The sequence below is a fragment of the Strix aluco genome, chromosome 6 (assembly GCF_031877795.1).
Source record: "Strix aluco isolate bStrAlu1 chromosome 6, bStrAlu1.hap1, whole genome shotgun sequence".
Classification (NCBI taxonomy): Eukaryota; Metazoa; Chordata; class Aves; order Strigiformes; family Strigidae; genus Strix; species Strix aluco.
In genome coordinates, this window is record NC_133936.1 from 34742591 (window position 1) to 34759506 (window position 16916).

Here is a 16916-nt window from a genome sequence, read left to right on the forward strand (position 1 = left end):
TAAATGCCCTACCTTCTTCTCTGTAATTTATTCTTCTGGACTTTGAGGGCATGGTTGAAATGGCAGACTGCTTGTTCCTCTAGTTTGAAAAAACATGTTTGAATATACTGTCATTTTCCCTGATAAGATGAGCACTATAAATTAAACAGAGTCAGCAACCCAGGCACATTAATCTTCCTGATGCAATCCTACCTTTAGCATTTCCTGACATATATTTGATGTTGACTTAAGTGTGCAGCCTTAAAGTAGGATTTGAGTAGATATGTGCAAAAGCAGTAAGAAACTGCAGATGCAAGCTAGAAGCTGTCTACTGAAAACTGTGCAAGGGGTGGATGATGCACACACAGATCCTTGCAGCAATGAGATTGGGGTTACAAGTTTATTGTAGAGTTTTTTCACAGCCCAGCTAGTCATCCCTAAAAATCACTCTTCACACAGGAGATCCTATAAGACTTGAGCAAAGAGTGTCATCCCAAGGTTGTCCCTTTCTGCTCTGCCTCGCACACGAGCAATCTGACATCAGTACAAGTAGCGGGTGGTTCGTGGTGCTCGTGTGATGCGTCCTCTTAATGCAGCGTGCACCTACAGAGATCTTGCTTGGAAAGAAAGGCTGGTCTCGCATTCAAGGTTTTAGAATGGAGTTGAGAAAAATCTTGATTCTCTTCTCACTTTTACTGAAAGAGGTCAGAAAAGTCATTTTGGAACTTCTGTTTTTTGGAGGGTATCAAAAGATGCAAATAAATGCCTAGTGGGCTCTGAAATGGTCTTTGAAATCAGTGGGAGATAGGTCTCTGAGATTTCAGAAATCCCACACAAAGTGTTTGCATGCATCTTTAAGCATCTAAACACCTTTAAAAATATGTCTCTTAAGTGCCTTACTCTGAGCATAGGTTCCTGTGTCCCCTAGGCATTTCTGAAATTGCATCCAAAGTTGCTTAGATTTCCCCTAAAGAGCATCCTTTTGTTTTAATTTTCTCGTTGACTTAATTTTCTCTTGACTTGAGACATAATATATATTAACCTACACTCATTTTTTGTAGCAAAATGTAGAGAAGTGAAGCTGTTTCTGAGCTGTTTTATTACAAAAAGGAGCATATGGCTGATTGTGTCCCATCTGAAATGCAAATGGTGGAGCTACGTGGAAAGAATTACTATTACTTGAGCAGTAAATGTTTCCTAATGAAGTGAGTTTGACTAAGGTGGGAAGCTGGAAACAGCTGCGGGAAGATATGACAACGGTTAACATTTCGTTGGAGAAGAACATTCTTATTCTGCTGATAAGGAGGTTCTTAGGAAATGGACTGGATTTTTTTCTTATATTCTGTATGTTCACCAGTGTGGGGAAATTGTTACAGAGGGAGCTAGACTTTTTTCTTCCACTAGTTATGAAATCATGTAATTTAATTTATAACCACAGCTTTTTACTGTTGGCCTCTTTTTGAGCAGGAGTTTTCTGTATTTTGTGAACATTTGGGGAAAATAGACCTACCCAACATAAAAAAAAATCTAAAAGAAGGTGAGTATTGGTTCCACTGATTTTCATCACCCTGGGCACGTTTGTGGAGGCCAGAGGCCAAAGGGGGTGATGGAGAAATCTGACCCACGCTGTCTAATTTCCTATGCTTCCTCTTTCCACCAAAGTTTTTCTCTTACGTACATCCCTCTACACTTCCAGTGGTCAGAGGTGTCCAGATATCTGTTGCGAATGGGAGGTGAACTGACTTTTAAACGCTTTCTTAAATCAAGCAGCGAGGCTGGAGGCTGACATTTCCATTACTTAACTTTCCAAAGGCAGAGCTGTGGAGTCGGCGCTGTGAGGTTCAGTGCAACCAGTGGGCTGGAGATAAAGCATCGGTCACATTACTTTGCCTTAAATGTCAGAAGGAGCCGGGAAGAGTTTAGATAGCAGCATGTGCACAATTACGTGCTCAGAAAAGCTGAAGCAGCTGCCAGGTTAGACCTCTGGCTTTGTCCCTGAGCAGGATCACGTCGGTGTTAATGTAAGCGTTGCTGAGGCTGAGCTGTCTGTTACATGGCACAGTCGGGGGACAGAAGATTAACATGCCTTTCCCTTGTGGATCCCCAAGGGTGTCTGACATCACTAATGATAATGAAATAGGAGAAACCTAAAGAAAAAAGGCTGCAGCCTGCTGTTGATGGAAGTAATTAGGTTTCTCCATCTTCTGAGCAATGGCGAGGCTTGCTGCGATCAGGACGTGTCCACGTTAGTATGTTAGTTCAGATCTGGACCAGACTTCTGAAGTGAATCCCCCACCGTGCTTTGGTTCACATCTCAGGGCAGTCCAGAAGCTCACGAGCTGGGTCGCTGTGGCTCTGGGGATGCCCCTAAGCTCCCTGAGGACAGGGCCACCGCTACCCTACTCATACTTGCCCACACTCTGCTGTGCAGCCCGCACAGAACACGTCACCAGATTGGGAGTGGACACTGATCTTCCTGAGTGATACCTGGGTAAGGCTTTTTGATTGCTGAGTTATTCGAACACTTCAGAAAGCATTTGTACACAAAGTCTCTCCTAAAAACCTCATTCCCCTGGTTTTAATACTGAGTAGCCCCACCACATCCAGGAGGTGGGGGAGATCCCACCACCCCTAGGCACAGAGAGTACAGTCACATCACTACTGTCAGTCTCAGTCTTGGCAGGTGGTTTTATCCCAGTAGGGTGAGATGAGGCTTCAGTATCACATCTTTTATTATGATCAGAGTGCCTATACAGGCTGTAATTATTATCAGAATTAAATCATACATCAATATCAAACTACATTTATGCAGTGTTACATGCAACAGGCAGCACCTCAACAGAGGTGAATTTTTGTGGCTTCTTCAATTGCAAGAGGGTGCAGCAGCTTGAATTATCTGCATATCTGCTTATGTGTTCTTTGGTTTACAAGAAATTACAAGTGGAAATGCTGTGGCATAGTTTTCCATTTATAACACTCTTTCTTATCTTTCCTTTTGCTTGTTTTTCTTTTCTGTGTCTCTTCCCTCTCCCCGCATTTAATTTCCATCCAGAAATACAGATGACCCTTGACAGAACTTTCCACTTTCATTCTGTTCATTTGCATTGTGCAGTCAGGAAAATACAAACACTTTTATTTCTGAGATGTATTTATGATGTCATGAAAAAACTTTCTCATATTAGCCTCTTCTTTTTTCTCTTGCTTTATCTTTTCAGGTGTGTGTGCAACATTGACTGTTCTCAAACCAACTTCAATCCTCTTTGTGCTTCCGATGGGAAATCTTATGATAATGCATGTCAAATCAAAGAGGCATCATGCCAGAAACAGGAGAAAATTGAAGTCATGTCTTTGGGTCGATGTCAAGGTAACTCTCATAACAAAACTCATTTCAAAGAATGTTTTCAATTCTTGTTCAGGGAAAAAAAGACCCAGGGCTGGCTTCTTATTTGGCACTTGTTACATTTCCATTAGACTCTTGCAATTTATGTTGTAGAGCGCAGGCTGCAGGAGGAGGCAGAGCCCTCCATGGTACAGGTGCCAAGCAAGGGGTGAGGAGGGGTGTGCATAACCCTTCCCACCCCTGCCCCCAGCCCTGCACTGGTTTCAAAATCAGGCCCCTGTGTTTTGCCCAGAGAAGCTTGCCCAGAGCTCTGCCCTCCGGGTAGGAGTCAGAGCAGGACAGCAGGAGAGCTCCTCAGATACATTTTGCCACCCAGGGTGGATCCTCTGTCGCTCCCTTCGCTGGAGCAGCATGAAGCAGTCTCAGGAAGCCAAAGATGTGCTCCTGATCACAGTGCTGGTGCTTGTTTCTCATGTGACCTGCTCTGGGCCCACGGGATGCCAAAGGTGCCTGGAAGAACATTTTGCCAATAGCAGCTCAAGACTCTGTGTTTCTCCATGAATGCCATGCTTCTCTGTGCCCAGCTTATAGGCTACTACATCACCTGTAACCCTTGAGTTGACTTTAAAAACTGTTTTGTTCTAAAATAAAAATGAAGAAAATTTGCCTTTAAATAGCTCCTGTAAATAAAGTGTCTACTGAGGCTCAGACTCTTAATAGCTTTTTTTCCCCTTAGCTTCTGACCTATAAATCCTCAGTACATCTACTTACAAACCCATACTATACAGGTGTATTAAACACATTCTAGTTTATTCCTAGCTCTCTAAAGTTAACCACCCTACATGGCAGTTCATTTCAGGGTACATATTAAAACTCCCCAATTACTTCAAATAGAGCAGAAGTGACAACTCCTGCTTCATACTGATATATTTATCCCAGCTGCAATCTGTTATCACATATTGTTAGGAAAAAATGTGTTTTCTTAATGGAAGATGTTTCATATTTCATTCCAAAAAGCCGGATTGTGCTGTTTTCACCTGGCAGACCCAGGGGAGCCTTGCAGCCAGCAGCGATGCTGTGCATGCAAGCGAAGCTACGTTTGCCTGGGCACTGATGGTTGGGGCATAGTCTGTATCAAGTACAGGCTCCCCAAGTGATTCAACATATTTCTCTTCACACAGATAATACTACAACAACTACAAAATCGGAAGATGGGCATTACGCAAGAACAGATTATGCAGGTACGGTTCTTACTCTGTGAGAATCACAATTCACAGGAGCTGTGTAAGTTTCTTTTCTCCTCCATTTGCTAAGGTATCCTCATCTTCTAGTATGGTTTTCTTGGTTTGCTTTAAGGAAACACTGTCTTCACATTCTCTTTCTTTTGCTAGAAACTCTTCTTAATAAATGAGCTTCTTCCATTTTTATCAATGTACAGATATTCTGGCCATAAAACATCTGTTCTGACAGTGGAAATAAGTATTGTAAACTATTTGGCAGAATTAGCAGACATTATTGAAAATTACTGTATCAGTGCACTGGATTATGCGTAGTTTTGTCACTATATACAGGTTTAAGAAAGTGAAAATCCAGAGCATAGCACAGCTGTGATACCATGAAACGTTGCCATAATAGATAATATTACCTGTCGGAAGTTAATAAGGTTCTTAAAATGGTTTTTTTAAGTGATAAATGGTTTTAATTTGTTTCAAAGCTACAATAAAATATAATGGCTGAATAGCCTTATATGGCATTTGAAATTAAAAACATGTAAATACTAGTGAGGTTTGGGAGACATTTTTCACACCCTTTGCCTGGGAGGATTGATTTAGAAATTGAATGTGTGTGTGAGCACGCATGCAAATATTCACAGCTCGCCCTGAGAATTCAAGCCTTTGGGAAGGTATTGTGAAAATGGGTCAGGTGATGCATTCATTGCTTAAGTTTGTGATATTTTTGTGTTTTGAAAGTGTTTAGAGAGAGTAGGTGCAGATCGCTGGGTTTACCTGAGCAGCTTGCTGCATGGCTTAGGTGAAATCCAGCTGATGGTTTCACAGGTCTTAACATTTCTTACAGGGAGAGTCCTCTGGCAGTAGTTAATTCAGCTGGTCGTCTCTTGTGAGGGCCCTTTGTGCATGACGTCCCTGCATTAATAGAGTACCCAGCCGTTAGAAATGATTGTTCTGTTCCTACTTAAAAATGGCGCATGATGATTAAAACATAGAGCTGTGAATAAATGATGTCTCGGTGAGGCAGAGGAGTGCTAGGTGTTGGGGATGGCTGCAGCACGAAGCAGAGAGGGTAGAAATCTCTATGGAAAGTAAAAGCTGAGATTAATTTCCAAAAGATCAAAGATGAGCTGTGGTCCAGGTATTTCCTACTGCCAAGGCGCCCTTCCACGGGTGAAGAGAGAGTCATGCAAAGAGAAAAAAGTCTTCAGTCTCTTTCCCCAAACTCTTGATTACTCTCAGTTTTTTTTCTGGGAGGCAGCAGTCAGTTTTCTTATAAGGCTGGAAGGGCTGAGGTTGTATCCTGTGACGGGCAGGAGGTACAGCCAAGTAGGCCAAAATTATTTATTTTAAGTTAGAAGTAAGGGCAAGTAATATTGTTGTGTTAAATCCTTTATCTTCCTGGATGGAGAACTGAGGAGAGCGCTGGCATTCCCAAGTCAAGATGAAGGCCTGCAGACCCTTTTTAAATGTTGTGCAACCTGTCCTACTCCGCTACTGTCTGGTGGTTTAGCTTTAGGATGGCAGTGACCCACATCACCTAGAGAGGAGACAGCACATTTAAGCATGAAGCAACTGAATTGTAACAAGAAGGTAGGAAAGGCAGTTTGAGGATTAGGGAGGCAGAGGAGATCCCAGCAATGACAAGAGAAAGCCAAGTCATGGGTCACAGAGGAAGAGGCGCACAGAAGGCACCTTCCGCTCAAGTGGGCAGGAGGAAGAGAACAGCTCTTGCTTAGGAGAGAGATGATATTTCAGCCCACGCTTGAGAGATGGTGGGTAGAAGAAAATTGATTGCAGCAAAACGTTGTCAGGGTCTAGGAGTCAAGCAGGGAACACAGGAGGAAACTGGGTGACTGGGCAGGGAGGATGGCAGAGCTACGGCACAGAGGAGCAGGTCTGTAGTGGAGATGGTCTCCAAGTGACAAAAGGTCAGAAGGAGTATGGGAACAGATGGTCCAGCAAGAGGTGACGGGACCCTGTGAAGAGGAGACAGGGCACCTCACTCCCCGAGAGTCATGCGTGGGGTGGAGACATTCTGAATCATCAGTGAGGTCCAGTAGGTACTCTGGCACAGAAAGGCACCATCACTGCACCTTAGCAAGCAGCTCTTTGGGGTTTCTGGTATGACTCAAGCCCCAAATGGGCTTCTCAAGGGCAGCAACTGTGTCCCCAGGGTGGGTCTCAGCAGGTACCATCCATTGGTTTAAGCTGAACCACAGTCACTTGCACCAGCTGATGTTTTCTTTTTGTGCACCTAACTATTATTCTTGCTTAAATTTTTCGTTTTTACGTACAGTGACAGCATATAGGATGAAAGTTGCAAGTTCATGCAGGGCAATCCACATGCCTCCTGTGTCCCCAAATGTTTGTGGCATAACCCTGCCAGGAGACCCTAGGGGAAAGGGACCGCTGTATCAAAAAAGCTGTAACAGCTCTAGTCTTTCGGAAATAGTTCTAAAAAGGAAGACAGCAGTATAAAACTGAGGCTCAGTGAACATTCAGGCTTCAGTGTTTGCCAGGCAGGAAGCTCCATGCAGTCCTCATGTTCTTTCAAGTGCAGAAACATTTGATGATGGCTATTATAGGAATGTGGTATGTGCTACTTTTTTCACACCTTCGTATCTCCTCAGAAGGGAAATGCTGCCCTGACCATGGGGAGCTTTGTGTGAAAAAGCAGCAGTTCCTTAGCCGTCATGCCTCTGAATCAATTTCCCTCAGCCTGCGCCTTCCCAGAGAATACCTTTGTTCTCTACCATTTAATGGCACTAAAAATCGCCGAGACCGTGAGCACTACACGCTTTTAAAAACATTGACTTTTATGGACTGACTTTCCCAGGGGAGAAAATAGCAGTGGGCATAATTGATGTTGTCAATTATGCTAATACAGTAGTGCCAAATGCTCTTTGCAGAGATTGTGGTAGCTGAGTGGTGCGAGTTTTTCCATAAACACCCCCACATGCTCAATGTGGGGTCCCAGAAAGGCAGCAGCTTTGCGAACAACCACAAGTCCCAACACCCAGCTGATTTTTTTCGTATTGAACTATTCAAACCGTCTGTTCAATCAGTGGCTTTGCTCGCTCCTGTTCTTTCAAGCCCGTTCATACTTGTAAATAACGCACAAAGCTTTCAGTTTGCAAAAATGAGAGTACTCATTCCTTCGGAGCGTAAATCTTTGCATTAAGTTTGCATCGCCTTGGGTTTTTAAGGTCTCTTACTTTACACAGGCAAGATTTACTGTAGTATTGGAAATGCCTGACTAATGTCAGACACGCCCAAAAAGCAGTGTCCCCTTTTTCAGCAAGGCAGACATGGGGAGAGTGAACTGTGGGTGCCCTTCTCTGACGGTGTCCGCCTCTCCAGGTTCACCAGTCCACTCTTGCCATGGCTGCATGTACAATAGGTGTCAGCAGCGTCTGTGCATGGGTGTGGTTGTGTCTCTCTTTGTGCATTTCTGGCCTCTCGTTTTGCTGAAACCACAAAGTGTTTATCGGACTTGGGGGATTTTCGTTCTCTTCAACAAATGGCAGATTGCTGACGTTGATCAAGTTTGCGAAATAAGATTTGGTTTTAGTCAATAAATGAATGGGTGGGATTTTTCCCTCAAATCCAATAGAAATACACTTTATCTTGCAATTTCCATGAAAGAGCATTTTTAAACATCTCAAGTGTAATGTATGTTTTGGAATGTAGTGTCTGAGCTGAAAGTTCTGTGATTAATGTTTTCTTAAATTTCCTCATTATATGCATAAAGAAGTTGGCTGTTTTGGTGGCATTTTTGCATTCAGAGTCTGGGCAATCAAGGAGTTTTCATCTTGTTTATTCATTTGCCTATTTATTTTTATTCTTCAATATTTATATTCCCTTCTTAAGATCTGGATATTAGCAATTATCCCTCTAACTGGTTTTATCCTTTCTCATTATCAAATTACAGAGATTTTTTCCAAGCCGTTTTGAGCAATATTAAGTCAGTATGGATGAGCCATATTTCAATGTTATATATTCATGAAAATTGTCAGCAAAGACATTGACAAATCTGATAGACCTATTCAATAATATCATCTTCCAGGCCAGACAAACCACCCTATATGAGCATTGATTAGATCAAGTCTCAGCAGCCAAACGCCAGCAGTGCAGTGAAGCTGATGGAAAGGGGAGGAAGGCATTTTCAGCCCTGATAGTCTCCTTTGGTGAAAAATGCACATCTGCAAAGGGTCACTTTGAGCCGTATTTTTGGGTTCCTCGACAGTGGTAAACTTGCCCTTGGCAGCAGCCTCAGGTGGTGCCTTGTGTGGTCTTGGCTAGTTCGGGGACTCTCTTGCAGGCAGTGCTGTGGCCCCTCTTGCTGATGCTGTTGCTGTGCCCGGGAGATGCTAACGAGCACAAAATGCTGCACGTCTGCTCGTGGCTGCTCTGTTCCCTGCTTTCCCCTGTGGTTTCCCATGGGATTTCAAATCTATGCAACAATCTTGGATCTTTTTCAGACTGCTTTCTGGCACTGAAGCCTTCCTGGCACTACCGGAGGTGCTCGGGCGAGTAATCCAGCAGATGGCTGTGTTGCCCAAGCAAACTGAATGCTCCACCAAAAAGGGCAAAATCCATCTGTGTCAACACATCATCTTGAGGCCAGGGCTGGCTGGGCCAGGGCTGTGGGATGAAGGCTGTGGGAGCCATCGCAGATTCCCCCCTCCAAGGTTAAAGTCTTGGACTCTTCAAAGAGCCTCCTCAAAAGTCCAAGAGTCCTGGACTTCAAAATATGTATAATGTAATACTGATGTTTGAAAAAAAGAAAACTATCCTAAAACTTTACCAAAACCCAACACTCTGCATCATTAACTTCTAATCCCTTTGTACAGGAGAACAAGCCGTGCCTATCAAAGAAAATGTGGAGAACTGGCAGCAGTGCACTGACCCAGCACATGTGAGAAGCACTGGGGTGTGATGCATCCCTTTCTTCACAGGCTCGATACAGAGCCCGCCAAATTCAGTCACAGTCATCTTCATTGTCTGTAATAGGCCTGGAGAGCAGCCAGGAATCAGACAGCAGCACTGGATTTCTATAGAGTGACTATTTTTTTTTTTTTTCCCCCCAGGAATAAAATATGAGAACTTCAGACTAGATTCCTTCTCCAGATTATAACATTTTCAAACTAGGTTAAGTTTTGAGTGTAAACCACTTGACATTGTCCCTTTAAATTAAATTTTGTGTCTACTACCATGTCAGCCGTTTCCTAAACTGGTGAAGAATAATAAAACCCCAGAGCTTAGCTTTGGGATATAAACTATCATGCAGTTTTGCTCTGCCTTTGTGAACCAGGCTTTCCTTTCTTCTTAATGGAATTAGCAAGTGAGACATAGAGCTGAGCAGCGCGCATCCATCACAGCTAGAGAGAAACCATTTCTCATCTGCAGCTTTGTAAAAATGCCGGGGAAATTGCATCCTTGCATATGCAGATTTGCTTGGCTTTTGATTCCGCAGACTCCCAAGTCAGAGGTTGTCACACTAAACAAATAGATTATTTAGGAAGTGTTCCTGCTTTTCCATCAAATCACTTAAAAATTGAAAAAAACACGTTTTAATATTTTGACAGCTGTGTGGCAGCATGAATGCTCTCTAGCTGCAGCCTCCACCTGTGCTCACACGCACAGGCACTCACACTTGGCATTTGGGAGTACAAGAATAATACAATTGATACATTTCTTAAAAAACATGAAGCTTTTAAACATTGCTGCAATTAGTTGCATTTATAAGTACAAGTTGGTTTTATGAAAATACATGTAAGTTTTATGCACGGTGAAAGTCCACAAAAGGTGGCAGATGAGCTCTACAAAACAAAGAACAATAAACAGTATAGTTGTATTTCAGGCTGTATGATTTAGAGTTTTTTGGCCTGTGACTTGAAGAAAGCAATGAGGGCATCTCACTCTGGAAGGTGTGACCCTATTGTGCACCACATGCCTGAATGTCCTTTAAGATGTCTGATTGTTCAGAAACGTCACTGTCTGCAAATAGCTGAAGTCCTGGGCACATAAACTCAAGATGATGCAAGAACAGAGCCAGTCTCCTTATAAAATAATTTCCTAATAGAATCAGGTGGAGAAGACATTTTGGTCTTGTTCTGCCTACCTAATCCAGGCACTCCTGACAGAAAAGTTTTCAAAAAGTAGAACAGGGGAAGTGTCTCAGCTCATAGCATGGATCCAGGAGGCTTCCAAAATTTATCATCACGGAGAGTGGTGTATGTTTACTCGGGAATAATACCTGTGTGTAGTTTAGTTTAATTTACAGAGTACTATAAACACAGATAAGAAAACTATTCCTGTTCTGGGATTCTTGTGAGTTATTTTCAAAAGCAGGGGAGAGATCACCATATTCTGATAGCATGGTGGTCTCCAGCCCTTCTGCTACTTGCAGCTCCTCCACTGTGGTTGATATCCAGAAGAAAATGTAAAAAGTAGAGATAGAGGCCAGCTGGTAGGTTAATAAATCTTACTTGTCAGCTACTTCTGAACTAAAGTCTGAGTAGCCATCAGTGTCAGTCCCAACTACTCACTTGGCCCCCCAAACCTTCACTTGTCCTGGGTGCTTTTTGAAATGAAAAATTGTGGATGCTTCTTTTTGTAATTTAAGTCCTGGTTTTCAAAAGGTGGAGTGCGGTAAGTCCCACTCCAGCATTTTTATGTGACATTAGGAGGACCGGATGCTTTATTTCTAAAATATGAAAAACCAGGCCATTAATGCAATTGTCTAGAGGTGGGTGCTGCAGCATAGGCTACCCCAAGTGTTTTTCTTCTATAGAACACTCTCAATTTATCTTTAGATCCTGCTTGGCTGCATCTGACCAAAATGTATGTAAGTTTTTTGGAATAGGAGACAGACACACTGTTGTAGAGGTCACATAATAGCCTCACAAACAAATCCCATGCCAGGAAGGAAGCTGCAGCACTCTGGAGTGCCACACCATGTGATTTAACAGCACTTACTCCTAACAGTCTTTTCCTGAGGAGCATGCAAAATCAAAACAGGCTTATGGAGATTTTAAAAGCAAGAAATAAGGAGAGAGAAATATTGCTCATTTAATCTGCCAGCCTCAAGAGAATACCTCACTTTTTATGAGACTTCTTCTTTAACTTTGAATCGCATATGCTAAGCTTGGTAAAATGTGCCTTGTTTTTTGGATTTCTGTTTTTTTTGTGGTTTTATAATGAGAGAAATTGTGCCTTTTCATTACTTACAATTTCCCAGTGTCATGCTCATGGAACCTGTAATTGTTAGCATTAAAACTTAAATTAGGTCTCAGGTGAACCGCTAGACATCTCTTTACCTAGACTGATGTAGCTCAGGAAAAAAGAGCATTTCCATTTGTGCCTGTAAAGCTTAGCCCTTAATTTAGTCACTAATGAATGTGAATCAGAAGTTACAGAATTCATTTGTACTTTCTTCCCATAATAAACAAATTCAGTAATGTTGTGAGTGAACATCATAAAGAAAGCTATTTGATTTCCATAGAAACTTGGTGGCCTGAAAATTCAGTATGTCATCATAGAATTATAGAATGGTTTGGGTTGGAAGGGACCTTAAAGATCATCTAGCTTCACCCCCCCGCCATGGGCAGGGACACCTTCCACTAGACCAGGTTGCTCAAAGCCCCATCCAACCTGGCCTTGAACACTGCCAGGGAGGGGGCAGCCACAGCTGCTCTGGGCAACCTGTGCCAGTGCCTCATCACCCTCACAGTGAAGAATTTCTTCCTTATATCTAATCTCAATATACACTCTGTCAGTTTAAAACCATTACCCCTCATCCTATCCCTACACTCCCTGATGCAGAGTCACTCCTCATCTTTCTTGTAGCCCCTTTAAGCACTGGAAGGCCGCTATAAGGTCTCCCTGGAGCCTTTTCTTCTCCAGGCTGAACAACTCCAACTCTCTCAGCCTGTCTTCACAGGGGACGTGCTCCAGCCCTGTCATCATCTTCATGGCCTCCTCTGGACCCACTCGAGCAGGTCCATGTCCTTCTTATGTTGGTGCACCCAGAGCTGGACACAGCATTGAACGGGGGGTCTCATGAGAACACAGTAGAGGGGGAGAATCCCCTCCCTCGACCTGCTGGCCACACTTCTCTTGATGCAGCCCAGGACACAGTTGGCTTTCTGGGCTGTGAGCACACATTGTTGGCTCACAGTCAGTTTTCCATCCACCAATACCCCCAAGTCATTCTCCGCAGGGCTGCTCTCAATCCACTCATCACCCAGCCTGTCTTTGTGCTTGGGTTTGCCCCGACCCATGTGCAGGACCTTGCCCTTGGCCTTGTTGAACTTCATGAGGTTTGCCCGGTCCCACCTCTCCAGCCTGTCCAGGTCCCTCTGGCTGGCACATCCCTTCCCTCCAGTGTGTTGACCACACCACACAGCTTGGGATTGTCAACGAACTTGCTGAGGGTGCACTCAATCCCACTGTCTGTGTCACCAACAAAGATGTTAAACAGTGCTGGCCCCAACACTGACCCCTGAGGAACGGCACTTGTCACTACTCTCCCCTTGGACATCAGGCCATTGACCTCAACTCTTTGAGTGTAATCATCCAGCCAATTCCTTATCTACTGAGTGGTCCATCTGTCCAATCCATGTCTCCCCAATTTAGAGACAAGCATGTTATGTGAGACAGTGTCAAATGCTTTGCACAAGTCCAGGTAGATAATTCTTAGCCTGATGTGCAGGCTAAGAATTTGATCTGTAGGAAACAAACAGGAAAAGCAAGTACCAAGTTGTAACAGTGATATTGGCATGGCTAGTCTAAAAAAATAGAAAATTGGCGTAGACTATTTTACTGTTGTCAGCATCCCTGAATTATTTAAGTCCTGGAAATGAATTCAGGTGTGAAGTTTCATCAAGATTTGGGGTGAGGGTGGAGTTTGTAATGCATTTATGTTCTTCCATCTGGGGTTTCCATCAGAACTGTGCAAAATTCATAAAGCTTGTTGGCTCCCACTTCTTCTGCTTCCCCAAGACTGTTTACCTTACTGGTTGTTTTTTCACTTATACTATCATGTAAGCAGTCTTCTGTAACATTTTGTTCTGTTAAAGGTTATGGATAAAAACAGAAATTGTATGTGCACTAGAGATGAGCAGACCTGAGTTCACATAGGCATTTCTACAGATTCTTCCGTTTGTGTCCCATAAACACATCATGTATCGCTTATACATGTTTTGTCTTATTTGGAGCATAGAAACCCATCTTCCTGAGCAAATATGAGCCTTTCAGTACCCACTGATCTTTTTGTCCTCCGCTCAGTATCTGTGTTTTGATCAGAAGAATGAATAACCTCAAAGAGAGGTAGAGCTTGCAGAAAAAGAAGACACTTTCCTGCTTACACATAAAAATGAGATCCCTAAAACTCAACACAACTTGAATTGTGCCTGATTTCTCAAGCTGTCTTTAACCAGATACCTTCTTTCTAAATAGGACCTCTAATGACAAGAGATACTCAGAAGAAATTAATGCAGGAAGGGACCCTCAGAGAAACACTTTCATGGTTTGCAGTCATGCTAGTTGTTATGCTCTAGTTAAAGCCACTCCCAGAATTTGTTTTTCCCAACCTTTGTTTTCAGAGGTTTATGGGAATGAAAATTCAGCAACATGTTCTACAACCACTGTTCAGCTGCCTTGAACATGTGGAATATGCACCGTAATACTTGGCCCTGCAGAGCATGCGGGCTCTGCCATTGTGAAAGGATTTACAGTTATCAAAAAAAGGTCATTTTATATCTGACTAAATCACATTGTGGCACCTAGTTAATACTGTATCTTTGCCACTTCTTAGATGAGATACCCCTCGCTTGCAGGCCCCTCCTTTGAGATACACCGGCATTAAATAAAAGGGCTCTATATTAACTCCGTCTAACAAAGCAGAGAGTCTGGCCATGAAGTTGCTTTCACAGATCTGTACTTAAATTTACTGCAGACAGACCCAAACCCACTTCACATCACAAGTCACAGGGAAGCTTAGATTCTTCTGCCTTTGGGGTCTAGAAAAACTGTGCAACCTTGTTCTTCTGTGGGACCAACAAAAGTGTGTGGGTACAGTCTGAGACTTACTGTGATGCTGGGTAGTGGCAGACGTGCCTCTTCCAATTCTCTGCTACGATGGCTGGGTTTCACCCTGTGTCAGCTGTGCTGCTTCTTTAGGTATCGGTCTGTAACTCCTAGCACTTCATCCACATGTTAGGAAGATGGTAGACACCAATTATCTTTCGCCTTTTGACATTTTGGTGAAGGCATTTCCCTCTTGATAGCATCTACTTTCCCTTCTCAACCCTTCTGCCTCCCCTACAAGAAAGGAAGGTAAAAAAAAAGTATTTGAGACAAGATTCTATCCCCAAGGAGTAGGCTGGGAAAATTAATCCCGTTGTCTGTATTTGGGGAGGAATTTCACTCGCCCTCAGTTCCACCCTTCCTCTGGGCTCCAGGCACTTTGATTAGCTCAAGAGTCGTCCTTGAAGGATGGTGTTCGAGATGGTGCACAGCAGCCGTTTGCCATCCACAACACTAGTTTGAATTAGTTGATGGATATTAAGGAGTACCACAGTGTATTTTTATGCCTAGCAGCAATATTTTAGGCCTAGTTTCTGTAAATCTGCTGTTAGGAATTACAGTGTCTTCCCAAGGATTTGAGAGTTAAAGTCGTAATGAAATGCTAGAATATCCGTTTTCAGGAAACATCAACATATAAATATTTGGGTTTGATCTAGTCTGAAATGTAAAAAAAAATTATTTTGAAATATTCATAGGACTGAATTTCTTCAGAATTTTGTTTCATGGGATGTTTTGGCATTCTTTATGAAACGTTAGATATCAAAATACCATGAGATGAAAGCATGTGACAGTTGTAATAAATAAGTTGTATAGTAAGGAAACTTGCTACTTAGAACTGACTGAAACATCGTCTTTTCTAGAAGGAGTCATCATGTCAAATTACAATACAAACACAAGATAATTTGATCATTTAGTCACGTGAAATGGTAACCTGAGCCTTAAAATAACAAAGGCTTTCACCTAGGTTCAGGAAATATAAATGCATCTGGTAGAATGAAAAGAAATATGGTTGGGGAAGAAAAGAAGGAGCTGGTGTGTTTATTTTTAATAGCCCTTCAGAATTAGACTACATGGAGACAAGTAGCAATTTTTGCCTAGTTTAATAGATTTGAGTAAAGACAGACAAATATCTTGCCACATCAGTTTCACTTTGCTGATGGTTCCGCTTCTTTTCATTGAATACATCTGCTAAAACTCGCATCTTGCACTGATTGTTTGAGCGATGCAATGTAGCTCTTCTTTTTGTATTTCTTAACATTTAGTGTATGAGACACTGAAACCACGAGTGACAGAAATTTGTTAAGAAAAACAGAAATGGTTCATAGGAAGTAGGAAATGCTGTGGGAGATGCAGAATTTTGAATATTAGCTATACCTTCTCTCATGCTTCTGTCCATAGAAGCATTTCTCTGCATTTGGGAGAAACCCAGCCTCAGCAGTTGGAGTCACACATGTGTACCACTGAGCAAGCGGAAGCACTCTTAATAACTCACGTTTGAAAAGCAGCATTTACCTGCTTAACAAGGTGACTTCTTACACACTTGGGCTGTCATTTTGCCATGTACCCATGAGCGTTAAGTTAGTGTGAAACTCTCTTCCTGGAAATACAATGGCTGTAGACAAAATGTACTATTACAGAACCAGTGGCAGTGCATTTCAGAATGTTATCAGCACTGAATCGAAATGCACTTCTTTGCCTACTGTTGCTATCACCAGCCTTAGCCATTTTAGACAGCATTACATAATAGCAAAATATTTTTCAGGAGGAAGAAAAAAAATTAAACCCCTCCCTATGGTTTTAATCTCCCTCTTTTATTTTGTCTGTGGTTTAAAGCTCTGTCAGGTGTACATCAAAAAAAAGCCCCTCCCTGGGGTATTTCATTTACAATTTCATTTAATAATAGAAGTGTACTTCCATCTAGCTAGGATGGGAAAGGATTAAATAAAAACCACTGTCTAAAATCAAGTTGCAGAAGTCTAGCCTGTCTCTGTGCTCTGCAAATGAAGTAGCCATGGAAGGGCTTGTTATTAGTCTATAATATCAAAACTGATAAACTATTAGTGTTTTGTCAGGCATGATATATGCTAAACATTTTCATCTGCAGATTGACTCAACAAGAACTGTGACTGTTTTTAGACACATCTGGCACTGCAGATTTTTTTTCCGTCCTGCATTTCAGTGATTTAAAGGGCCTTGGCTGGGCAGAAGGATGTCAGCTGTTTGGTTTAAAACACTGTTATAAAAGTGAATAAGATTTAAAGAGGCAGTAGGTA

At 42.5% G+C, this 16916-nt stretch overlaps 1 protein-coding gene across 1 annotated transcript in view; it reads left to right on the forward strand.

Moving 5' to 3' along the window:
• The window catches only part of TMEFF2 (transmembrane protein with EGF like and two follistatin like domains 2), a 133267-nt gene that overhangs the window by 94064 nt on the left and 22287 nt on the right, over positions 1-16916 (forward strand). Inside the window, exons 6-7 of the mRNA XM_074829581.1 lie at positions 3195-3343; positions 4501-4560. Of these exons, the coding sequence (XP_074685682.1) occupies positions 3195-3343; positions 4501-4560 (209 nt within the window). The remainder of the gene's footprint in view (positions 1-3194; positions 3344-4500; positions 4561-16916) is intronic.